Source organism: Rhinoderma darwinii (genome assembly GCF_050947455.1).
Source record: "Rhinoderma darwinii isolate aRhiDar2 chromosome 4 unlocalized genomic scaffold, aRhiDar2.hap1 SUPER_4_unloc_3, whole genome shotgun sequence".
Classification (NCBI taxonomy): Eukaryota; Metazoa; Chordata; class Amphibia; order Anura; family Rhinodermatidae; genus Rhinoderma; species Rhinoderma darwinii.
Genome location: NW_027461758.1, coordinates 593,591 through 607,350, shown reverse-complemented (window position 1 = coordinate 607,350; position 13,760 = coordinate 593,591). Strand labels below are relative to the sequence as shown.

Here is a 13,760-nt window from a genome sequence, read left to right as displayed (position 1 = left end):
TCTATAATGTAATATCACCTCCTCTATAATGTAATATCACCCCCTCTATAATGTAATATCACCCCCTCTATAATGTAATATCACCTCCTCTATAATGTAATATCACCTCCTCTATAATATCACCTCCTCTATAATGTAATATCACCTCCTCTATAATGTAATATCACCCCCTCTATAATGTAATATCACCCCCTCTATAATGTAATATCACCCCCTCTATAATGTAATATCACCCCCTCTATAATGTAATATCTCCTCCTCTATAATGTAATATCGCCTCCTCTATAATGTAATATCACCTCCTCTATAATGTAATATCACCCCCTCTATAATGTAATATCACCTCCTCTATAATGTAATATCACCCCCTCTATAATGTAATATCTCCTCCTCTATAATGTAATATCGCCTCCTCTATAATGTAATATCACCCCCTCTATAATGTAATATCACCTCCTCTATAATGTAATATCACCTCCTCTATAATGTAATATCACCCCCTCTATAATGTAATATCACCTCCTCTATAATGTAATATCACCTCCTCTATAATGTAATATCACCTCCTCTATAATGTAATATCGCCTCCTCTATAATGTAATATCACCTCCTCTATAATGTAATATCACCCCCTCTATAATGTAATATCACCTCCTCTATAATGTAATATCACCCCCTCTATAATGTAATATCTCCTCCTCTATAATGTAATATCGCCTCCTCTATAATGTAATATCACCCCCTCTATAATGTAATATCACCTCCTCTATAATGTAATATCACCTCCTCTATAATGTAATATCACCTCCTCTATAATGTAATATCACCTCCTCTATAATGTAATATCACCTCCTCTATAATGTAATATCACCTCCTCTATAATGTAATATCCCCCTCTATAATGTAATATCACCCCTCTATAATGTAATATCACCTCCTCTATAATGTAATATCACCTCCTCTATAATGTAATATCACCTCCTCTATAATGTAATATCACCTCCTCTATAATGTAATATCACCCCCTCTATAATGTAATATCACCCCCTCTATAATGTAATATCACCCCCTCTATAATGTAATATCACCTCCTCTATAATGTAATATCACCTCCTCTATAATGTAATATCACCTCCTCTATAATGTAATATCACCTCCTCTATAATGTAATATCACCTCCTCTATAATGTAATATCACCTCCTCTATAATGTAATATCCCCCTCTATAATGTAATATCACCCCTCTATAATGTAATATCACCCCTCTATAATGTAATATCACCTCCTCTATAATGTAATATCACCTCCTCTATAATGTAATATCACCTCCTCTATAATGTAATATCACCCCCTCTATAATGTAATATCACCCCCTCTATAATGTAATATCACCTCCTCTATAATGTAATATCTCCTCCTCTATAATGTAATATCACCCCCTCTATAATGTAATATCACCTCCTCTATAATGTAATATCACCTCCTCTATAATGTAATATCACCCCCTCTATAATGTAATATCACCTCCTCTATAATGTAATGTCACCTCCTCTATAATGTAATATAACCCCTCTATAATGTAATATCACCTCTATAATGTAATATCACCTCCTCTATAATGTAATATCACCTCCTCTATAATGTAATATCACCACCTCTATAATGTAATATCACCTCCTCTATAATGTAATATCACCTCCTCTATAATGTAATATCACCTCCTCTATAATGTAATATCTCCTCCTCTATAATGTAATATCACCTCCTCTATAATGTAATATCACCTCCTCTATAATGTAATATCACCACCTCTATAATGTAATATCACCTCCTCTATAATGTAATATCACCCCTCTATAATGTAATATCACCTCCTCTATAATGTAATATCACCTCCTCTATAATGTAATATCACCTCCTCTATAATGTAATATCACCTCCTCTATAATGTAATATCACCTCCTCTATAATGTAATATCTCCTCCTCTATAATGTAATATCACCTCCTCTATAATGTAATATCTCCTCCTCTATAATGTAATATCACCTCCTCTATAATGTAATATCACCTCCTCTATAATGTAATATCACCTCCTCTATAATGTAATATCACCACCTCTATAATGTAATATCACCTCCTCTATAATGTAATATCACCTCCTCTATAATGTAATATCACCCCCTCTATAATGTAATATCACCTCCTCTATAATGTAACATCACCTCCTCTATAATGTAACATCACCCCCTCTATAATGTAACATCACCTTCTCTATAATGTAATATCACCTCCTCTATAATGTAATATCACCCCCTCTATAATGTAATATCACCTCCTCTATAATGTAATATCACCTTCTCTATAATGTAATATCACCCCCTCTATAATGTAATATCACCTCCTCTATAATGTAATATCACCCCCTCTATAATGTAATATCTCCTCCTCTATAATGTAACATCACCCCCTCTATAATGTAATATCACCTCCTCTATAATGTAATATCACCCCCTCTATAATATCACCTCCTCTATAATGTAACATCACCTCCTCTATAATGTAACATCACCTCCTCTATAATGTAACGTCACCTCCTCTATAATGTAATATCACCCCCTCTATAATGTAATATCACCTCCTCTATAATGTAACATCACCTCCTCTATAATGTAACATCACCTCCTCTATAATGTAACATCACATCCTCTATAATGTAATATCACCCCCTCTATAATGTAATATCACCCCCTCTATAATGTAATATCACCTCTATAATGTAATATCTCCTCCTCTATAATGTAATATCACCTCCTCTCTAATGTAATATCACCCCCTCTATAATGTAATATCTCCTCCTCTATAATGTAATATCACCTCCTCTATAATGTAATATCACCTCCTCTATAATGTAACATCACCTCCTCTATAATGTAATATCACCTCCTCTATAATGTAATATCACCCCCTCTATAATGTAATATCTCCTCCTCTATAATGTAATATCACCTCCTCTATAATGTAATATCACCTCCTCTATAATGTAATATCACCTCCTCTATAATGTAATATCACCTCCTCTATAATGTAATATCACCTCCTCTATAATGTAATATCACCCCCTCTATAATGTAATATCACCTCCTCTATAATGTAATATCACCTCCTCTATAATGTAATATCACCTCCTCTATAATGTAATATCACCCCTCTATAATGTAATATCACCTCCTCTATAATGTAATATCACCTCCTCTATAATGTAATATCACCCCCTCTATAATGTAATATCACCTCCTCTATAATGTAATATCACCTCCTCTATAATGTAATATCACCTCCTCTCTAATGTAATATCACCCCCTCTATAATGTAATATCTCCTCCTCTATAATGTAATATCACCTCCTCTATAATGTAATATCACCTCCTCTATAATGTAACATCACCTCCTCTATAATGTAATATCACCCCTCTATAATGTAATATCACCTCCTCTATAATGTAATATCACCTCCTCTATAATGTAATATCTCCTCCTCTATAATGTAATATCACCTCCTCTATAATGTAATATCACCCCTCTATAATGTAATATCACCTCCTCTATAATGTAATATCACCTCCTCTATAATGTAATATCACCCCCTCTATAATGTAATATCACCTCCTCTATAATGTAATATCACCTCCTCTATAATGTAATATCACCTCCTCTATAATGTAATATCACCTCCTCTATAATGTAATATCACCTCCTCTATAATGTAATATCACCCCCTCTATAATGTAATATCACCCCCTCTATAATGTAATATCCCCCCTCTATAATGTAATATCACCCCTCTATAATGTAATATCACCTCCTCTATAATGTAATATCACCTCCTCTATAATGTAATATCACCTCCTCTATAATGTAATATCACCTCCTCTATAATGTAATATCACCCCCTCTATAATGTAATATCACCCCCTCTATAATGTAATATCCCCCCTCTATAATGTAATATCACCTCCTCTATAATGTAATATCACCCCCTCTATAATATCACCCCCTCTATAATGTAATATCGCCTCCTCTATAATGTAATATCACCTCCTCTATAATGTAATATCACCTCCTCTATAATGTAATATCACCCCCTCTATAATGTAATATCCCCCCTCTATAATGTAATATCACCTCCTCTATAATGTAATATCACCCCCTCTATAATGTAATATCACCCCCTCTATAATGTAATATCACCCCCTCTATAATGTAATATCACCTCCTCTATAATGTAATATCACCCCCTCTATAATGTAATATCACCTCCTCTATAATGTAATATCACCCCCTCTATAATGTAATATCACCTCCTCTATAATGTAATATCACCCCCTCTATAATGTAATATCACCCCCTCTATAATGTAATATCACCCCTCTATAATGTAACATCACCCCCTCTATAATGTAACATCTCCTCCTCTATAATGTAACATCACCTCCTCTATAATGTAACATCACCTCCTCTATAATGTAATATCACCTCCTCTATAATGTAATATCACCTCCTCTATAATGTAATATCGCCTCCTCTATAATGTAATATCTCCTCCTCTATAATGTAATATCACCTCCTCTATAATGTAATATCACCCCCTCTATAATGTAATATCACCTCCTCTATAATGTAATATCACCCCCTCTATAATGTAACATCTCCTCCTCTATAATGTAACATCACCTCCTCTATAATGTAATATCACCTCCTCTATAATGTAATATCACCTCCTCTATAATGTAATATCTCCTCCTCTATAATGTAATATCACCTCCTCTATAATGTAATATCACCCCCTCTATAATGTAACATCACCTCCTCTATAATGTAATATCACCTCCTCTATAATGTAATATCACCCCCTCTATAATGTAATATCACCTCCTCTATAATGTAATATCACCGCCTCTATAATGTAATATCACCCCCTCTATAATGTAATATCACCTCCTCTATAATGTAATATCACCGCCTCTATAATGTAATATCACCGCCTCTATAATGTAACATCACCCCCTCTATAATGTAACATCACCTCCTCTATAATGTAATATCACCTCCTCTATAATGTAATATCACCTCCTCTATAATGTAATATCACCTCCTCTATAATATCTCCTCCTCTATAATGTAATATCACCTCCTCTATAATGTAATATCACCTCCTCTATAATGTAATATCACCTCCTCTATAATGTAATATCACCTCCTCTATAATGTAATATCACCTCCCCTATAATGTAATATCACCTCCTCTATAATGTAATATCACCTCCCCTATAATGTAATATCACCTCCCCTATAATGTAATATCACCTCCTCTATAATGTAATATCACCTCCTCTATAATGTAATATCACCTCCTCTATAATGTAATATCACCTCCCCTATAATGTAATATCACCTCCCCTATAATGTAATATCACCTCCTCTATAATGTAATATCACCTCCTCTATAATGTAATATCACCTCCTCTATAATGTAATATCACCTCCTCTATAATGTAATATCACCTCCTCTATAATGTAATATCACCTCCTCTATAATGTAATATCACCACCTCTATAATGTAATATCACCTCCTCTATAATGTAATATCACCCCCTCTATAATGTAATATCACCTCCTCTATAATGTAATATCTCCTCCTCTATAATGTAATATCCCCTCTATAATGTAATATCACCTCCTCTATAATGTAATATCACCTCCTCTATAATGTAATATCACCTCCTCTATAATGTAATATCTCCTCCTCTATAATGTAATATCACCCCCTCTATAATGTAATATCACCTCCTCTATAATGTAATATCACCCCCTCTATAATGTAATATCACCTCCTCTATAATGTAATATCACCTCCTCTATAATGTAATATCACCTCCTCTATAATGTAATATCACCTCCTCTATAATGTAATATCACCTCCTCTATAATGTAATATCACCTCCTCTATAATGTAATATTACCACTATATAAATCCCTTGTAAGGCCACATTTTGAATATGGAATTCAGTTTTGGGCTCCACAATGTAAAAAGCTTGTAGTAGAACTGGAGAGGGTCTAAGGCGGGCGACTATATTATTAAAAGTGATTGTCGGGCCACGAGCCGCCCTCATGTGATCGTGGAAAGTATGGATCAGTTCACACCACGTTTCATCCATCGGAGAATGTCAGGAGGGTTCCCAACGTTTACCCCTGACAGAAGTCTGGTCGTATGCCGCTGTATAGTCGGAGACTGGTAATCATTGCCCAGTGACCCCCGACACATGAAGGACGGGGAGATCGATGGGAAAGACGCTATGCTGGACTCACTAGGAAAGTATGGATCAGTTCACATCACGTTTCATCCATCAAAGGGGAATGTCAGGGGGGTTCTCAACGTTTACCCCTGACAGAAGGCTGTTCGTATGCCGCTGTATAGTCGGAGAGTGGTAATCATTGCCCAGTGACCCCGAGACATGAAGGACAGGGAGATCTATGGGAAAGACGCTATGTTGGACTCACTAGGAAAGTATGGATCAGTACACATAACGTTTCATCCATCAGAGGGGAATGTGTGGGGGGTTCCCCACGTTTACCCCTGACAGAAGGCTCGTCGTATGCTGCTGTATAGTCGGAGAGTGGTAATCATTGCCCAGTGACCCCGAGACATGAAGGACGGGGAGATCTATGGGAAAGACGCTATGCTGGACTCACTAGGAAAGTATGGATCAGTTCACACCACGTTTCATCCATCAGAGGAGAATGTCAGGAGGGTTCCCAACGTTTACCCCTGACAGAAGGCTTGTCGTATGCCGCTGTATAGTGGGAGACTGGTAATCATTGCCCAGTAACCCCGAGACATGAAGGACGGGGAGATCTATGGGAAAGATGCTATGCTGGACTCACTAGGAAAGTATGGAACAGTTCACACCACGTTTCATCCATCAGAGGGGAATGTGAGGAGGGTTCCCAACGTTTACCCCTGACAGAAGGCTGGTCGTATGCCGCTGTATAGTCGGAGACTGGTAATCATTGCCCAGTGACCCCGAGACATGAAGGACAGGGAGATCTATGGTAAAGACGCTATACTGGACTCACTAGGAAAGTATGGATCAGTTCACACCACGTTTCATCTATCAGAGGAGAATGTCAGGAGGGTTCCCAACGTTTACCCCTGACAGAAGGCTGGTCGTATGCCGCTGTATAGTCGGAGAGTGGTAATCATTACCCAGTTACCCCAAGACATGAAGGACGGGGAGATCTATGGGAAAGACGCTATGCTGGACTCACTAGGAAAGTATGGATCAGTTCACATCACGTTTCATCCATCAGAGGGGAATGTCAGGGGGGTTCCCAACGTTTACCCCTGACAGAAGGCTGGTCGTATGCCGCTGTATAGTCGGAGAGGGGTAATCATTGCCCAGTGACCCCGAGACATGAAGGACGGGGAGCTCTATGGGAAAGACGCTATGCTGGACTCTCACTAGGAAAGTATGGATCAGTTCACATCACGTTTCATACATCAGAGAAGAATGTCAGGAGGGGTCCCAACGTTTACCCCTGACAGAAGGCTGGTCGTATGCCACTGTATAGTCGGAGAGGGGTATTCATTGCCCACTAGCTCCCATGTTTCTTCTCTTTGCACGGTATAGAATAGCACAGTCTACCGTAGCAGCCCGATGGATGGCAAAAGGAAACTCTGGATAGAGCCATAAAGAAACTGGTGATGTAGATGGCAAATGTAGGGCTCTAATGTAATGTGAAAAGACTGAACTATGGAGCTCCTACATTACAGGTCAGTGTACACGCGTGTGTATGTACAGTACATGATAATATTAAGGCTTCGTCATGGATGCCAGTGCCAGCCTGTGCCAACACTAATGGGCAACAAGACTGTTTAAATATCGGTGTCTTCTTACCTTGTGATGTGCGCGGCCGGTGGTCCTCCATCATGACCTTCTTGTACAGATCCTTGTGTCCTTCTAGATACTCCCACTCCTCCATGGAGAAATAGACAGCGACGTCCTGACACCTTATAGGAACCTGACACACAATGATACAGTCATTACCCAGACTTCTCCAGTGCCGATACTGTATAATTTCCCAGCATTCCCACCTCTCCAGTCAGCAGCTCAGTCATCTTGTGGAGAAGTTCTAGGATCTTCTTCTTATTGTTCTTCTCTTGTATCCGGGAGTGAGGAGGGGGCTCTGTGATGGGGGTCCGGCTCCGTCCTCCTGACTCATGACTGTTGGGGGCCACACAGTCCCCCGATGTCTTCTTCACTATTGTATAATCCTGTGTATGGGGAGAGACACTTACATAACTTCATTTGTATAACCTTGAGGAATAAGAGAAAGTGGAAGATGATGGAAACCGTTATATATTTTACAGGAGGAAAGGAACTGAACACAAGGGCAAAGTCTGACATTAGTGCGGGGACGATCAGAATATATTATTTTACTAAAAGAGTAGTAGATGGTTGGAATAAACTTCCCACAGATGTGGAAAATCAGCAGTAAGTGAATGTAAACCGGCCTGGTATAATCCTAGACCAATCCGAAGAAATAATATTCACATGGACCATGTATTCCCCTCCTGCCGCCATCTTCTATGTGTCTATATAGAGGTCAGACTAGTGGTAGAAATCCTCGTCTCCAGGACAGACTCCGGCCATGTGATTCTCCTCCTGACGTTATCTTCTATGTTTCTATATAGAGGTAAGACTAGTGGTAGAAATCCTCATCTCCAGGTCAGACTCCGGCCATGTGATTCTCCTCCTGCCATCATCTTCTATGTGTCTATATAGAGGTAAGACTAGTGGTAGAAATCCTCGTCTCCAGGACAGACTCCGGCCATGTGTTCCCCTCCTGCCGTCATCTTCTATGTCTCTATATATTTGTCAGACTAGTGGTAGAAATCCTCATCTCCAGGACAGACTCCGGCCATGTGATTCTCCACCTGCCGTCATCTTCTATGTTTCTATATATTTGTCAGACTAGTGGTAGAAATCCTCATCTCCAGGACAGACTGCGGCCATATGATTCTCCTCCTGCCGTCATCTTCTATGTTTCTATATAGAGGTCAGACTAGTGGTAGAAATCCTTGTCTCCAGGACAGACTCCGGACATGTGATTCTCCTCCTGCCGTCATCTTCTATGTTTCTATATAGAGGTCAGACTAGTGGTAGAAATCCTCATCTCCAGGACAGACTCCGGCCATGTGATTCTCCTCCTGCCGTCATCTTCTATGTTTCTATATAGATGTCAGACTAGTGGTAGAAATCCTTATCTCCAGGACAGACTTCGGCCATGTGATTCTCCTGGTTCCTGCCGTCATATTCTATGTTTCTATATATATATGTCAGACTAGTGGTAGAAATCCTCATCTCCAGGACAGACTCCGGCCATGTGATTCTCCTGGTTCCTGCCGTCACCTTCTATGTTTCTATATAGATGTCAGACTAGTGGTAGAAATCCTCCTCTCCAGGATAGACTCCGGCCATGTGATTCTCCTGGTCCCTGTGCTCCTTCTCCTGGTCCCTGTGGTCCTTCTCCTCCTGGTCCCGGTGGTCCTTCTCCTCCTGGTCCCTGTGGTCCTTCTCCTCCTGGTCCCTGTGGTCCTTCTCCTCCTGCTTCCTGTGGTCCTTCTCCTCCTGCTTCCTGTGGTCCTTCTCCTCCTGCTTCCTGTGGTCCTTCTCCTCCTGGTCCCTGTGGTCCTTCTCCTCCTGGTTACAACGTGACTACTTACTATTCTCATTACTCTACATTACTATTACCATGACACATAACTGACCATATTGCTGGCTGATCTTCACTTCTTCCCGTCACTTGGAAGGTCTCGTAGATGGTATACAGGACACTGGCTTCTTCCTCTTATGTGTAACTTGTTACATAATACAATAAAGAACATAGAAATATAGAAACGTTTACCTCTCCGCTCAGCAGGTAGATGATCTCCAGGGTGGAGTTTAATATTCTTGTGGTCACCTCATTGCGGTCTTTGTCCATCGTTGGTGGGTCATTCAGGAGAAGGAACATGCTGGATGAGAAGGTTTTAGACTAACGTAAAAAATAAACATAAAACATAAATGTATCGCTGAGAAGTCTGAACTTCTACAAAATAACATTATTTATCCCTAGAAAATGAAAGATACAGAATCGATGCGTTTTGGTCACGTGAAATAAAAAGTTAAAGTCGTATGTAGCCCAAAATGGTAGAATAAGGACTACAGCTCGCCCCGCGGACACCTACGACGGAATAATAAAATGTCTCAGAATATGATGACAACGTTTTTTATTCAAATGTTTTTTTTATTTTGAAGCTGCGGTAAAGATAAGAAAAATGATACAAATTTAGTATTTGCCGGAATCACGTTCCGCTCAGTAAATGCCATAAAACTAAAGTTAAAAAGAACAATCGACCGATAAGTTGTTTTTTTTTCATTCCACAAAGTAACTTTCACAACTTTCCCAGGGCATTACTTTGGAAATTAAATGGTGCTTTAAAAAAAACTACTAAAAAAAGCCTTAGGCCTCATACTGCGATGTCGATGGGAAAATAAGTCCTAGTTCACACAGAAAAAAAATCTTGCATAAAATTCCTCTGGCATTCCTGAGGCAGATCTTGACCAGCCAGCACTTTTTTGCCAGGGTTTTCACGGCCATGGAGGACATCGGGGAAAAACCAGCGAACAACGATTTTTCTGCCTCCCATTGATTTTAATAAGAGGTCAGAGACGGCACTGCGGCAAGAAAGGACGTCGCTTTTTTTCCCCGCGAGTGGCTGAAAGCCGCCTAGGAAAAAATGCCTCTGACTCCCATTCAAATCAATGGGGACAATTATGGTCATTTATTGGCGTTGAGGCGGTAAATCCCGCCAAAGTGCTAAAAAATTATGACGCATGTGGTCAGCTGCGGGAGTCGTATCACACAACCGGTATGAAGGATGGGATTAGAGAGAACTATCGTTCAGGCTGCTTAACCCCTTTAATGCCACGACCGCAGCACCTAAATGGTTGGAAGTGGATGCCTCTTGTAAGCCCATCAGTGCCCTAATCTCTTGACTGCGGGGTGCTGCTTTCAATTGTTTACGGAAATAACAAAATCGAAACGAAAAAAAAAAAATACTTTTTATTTCCAAAATGTTTTATTATGTGGAGTTTATATTCTATAAAAAAATAACGACTGGAAGAAAAATAATCCAAAAATAACCCAGAAATGTTGTTTCTGGATCATGGATAAAAGAGAAACAGTCGTGCGTGTCCGATCACGATGCCACGAAAGTGCGACCCGTCCAGCAAAAACGCAAGACCTCGTAAACCACGAAGACGGGAGATAAAAGCAGTGACGGCTCTTCCAAACACGACAACATAAAATATATAAAAATATCCAGGATTTATATCGTAGAAAAAGAGTAAAACAGAAGAAAACAGAAATCTGGTATCTCCATAATCGTAACGACACGAAGAATAAAGAGACGGCGTGATTGACATCGCACAGCGACCCCGGTCAGGTCCTGGAGGACAATGCAGGAATGACGGCTCTCCTCCCCATCCCCCAGTATACGGTGATTCCAGGACTTCTATCTACACCAAAACGGTGCCAAGAAAAACGAAAATTTCTCCCCAACACCAAAAAGACTACAAAAGAATAAGTACGGCTTCCAAAAACAGCGATGAATGGAAGAAAAACGTTACGAACACCCAAACCAGGGCGCTAGGGACGCCTACTCCTTACCTTCCCACACCTGCGAGTGGAGGCGGCGGCCGGGAGGACTGGAACCGACTTTATTTTAGACTTTTTACACCATTTTGGAAAACGCACGATCAAACGTATCGTCAGATAAAAATCGTGTGGATTCAACAATCGATGATACAGAAAGGGCCGCAATCATTTTCTACTACTACGTCCTTAAGAGGTTGAATTCCTGCTGTGTCTGGGCTTAGGAGTCCAGGGGGCGGGATCACTCAATGATTGACAGCTCTCTATATACACTCATACAGGGAGGGCTGAGAATAATAGAGCAGGAGCGACACTTCCCATAATAAACGGCCCACAGATCAGACTGGTATTAAATGTGACAGCTGCCCGTTACATATAATGTCCTGTAATATCATTTATTACACGTCACCTCAGAGACCCCGGAACTCCAGAGACATTTGACCTTCCGATGACTTACAACAGAGACACATAACAAGCTCCTTACCCCGAACATATAGTACTCACCGGCAGCCTCTCCCCTCACATGTAACACGTCACCGGCAGCCTCTCTCCTCACATATAACACGTCACCGGCAGCCTCTCTCCTCACATATAACACGTGTCATGTCACCGGCAGCCTCTCTCCTCACATATAACACGTGTCATGTCACCGGCAGCCTCTCTCTTCACATGTAACACGTCACGGGCAGCCTCTCCCCTCAGATGTAACACGTCACCTCAGAGACCCCGGAACTCAAGAGACCTCCAACCTTCCGATGACTTACAACAGAGACACATAACAAGCTCCTTACCCCTAATATATAGTACTCAACGGCAGCCTCTCCCCTCACTTGTAACACGTCACCTCAGAGACCCCGGAACTCCAGAGACCTCCGACCTTCCGATGACTTACAACAGAGACATATAACAAGCTCCTTACTCCTAATACATAGTACTCACTGGCAGCCTCTCCCCTCACATGTAACACGTCACGGGCAGCCTCTCCCCTCACATGTAACACGTCCCCGTCAGCCTCTCTCCTCACATGTAACACGACACCTGCAGCCTCTCTCCTCACATGCAACACGTCACCGGCAGCCTTTCCCCTCACACGTAACACGTCACCGACAGCCTCTCTCCTCACACGTAACCGGCAGTCTCTCTCCTCACATGTAACACGTCACCGGCAGCCTCTCCCCTCACATGTAACACGTCACCGGCAGCCTCTCCCCTCACATGTAACACGTCACCGGCAGCCTCTCCCCTCACATATAACATGTCACCGGCAGCCTCTCTCCTCACATATAACGCGTGTCATGTCAAATGAGAAGGAGGGACCCCCTATTATCGTGTCACAGGAAATCCCTTGAAATACCTTGTATGTCCAGACAGCTCAGCATCCATTGAAGGACCCCAGGGCTGTCTGACTATATTTCCGATTAGGGCATTCTGAGGTCTGTCCTAACAACTGCCTGTGTACTACCCCTATATACAGTGGATATGAAGATGAATCATTGAAAAACAAACTGAAATCTTTTATAGGGGAAAAATAAAAAACTACAATAATGCGATTGCATAAGTGTGAACACCCTCCTATAATTCGGGATGTGATTGTCTTCAGAATTAGCCAATCACATTTATCTCATGTTACATAGTAGGCAGTACTCCGCTGCCATTATTTATAGTGATTCTGTGTGACCCCATATAAAGCTCAGCTCTTCTATTAGGATTTTCCTGAAATTTTCTGTTACCTGTGGGATATATCCACTTTATATATTTATTTATTTATATATTTATTCTCTAAATCTATTGACATTTTTGCTACTGACTTATGTAACAGCAATTGTAGAGAAGAATTGATCCAGCGCTGATGGTAAGTTAAAAGGGAAACCGAAGTCCCAAGTTTATTGGAGGAAGAATAAAATAGAAGGGAGACGCAGTCCCAAGGTGTGAGTAGTCAGGACTTGAACCTGAGCCTACGCGTTTCGAACGCAGTCTGCGTTCTTAGTCATAGCAAATAAG

At 40.6% G+C, this 13,760-nt stretch overlaps 1 protein-coding gene across 1 annotated transcript in view; it reads right to left on the bottom strand.

Moving 5' to 3' along the window:
• Positions 1-13,760, bottom strand: part of LOC142684060 (uncharacterized) — a 74,903-nt gene that overhangs the window by 34,035 nt on the left and 27,108 nt on the right. Inside the window, exons 2-4 of the mRNA XM_075847450.1 lie at positions 9,969-10,097; positions 8,155-8,334; positions 7,958-8,081 (exon numbers count right to left, since the gene is read on the bottom strand). Of these exons, the coding sequence (XP_075703565.1) occupies positions 7,958-8,081; positions 8,155-8,334; positions 9,969-10,076 (412 nt within the window). The 5' untranslated portion in view covers positions 10,077-10,097. The remainder of the gene's footprint in view (positions 1-7,957; positions 8,082-8,154; positions 8,335-9,968; positions 10,098-13,760) is intronic.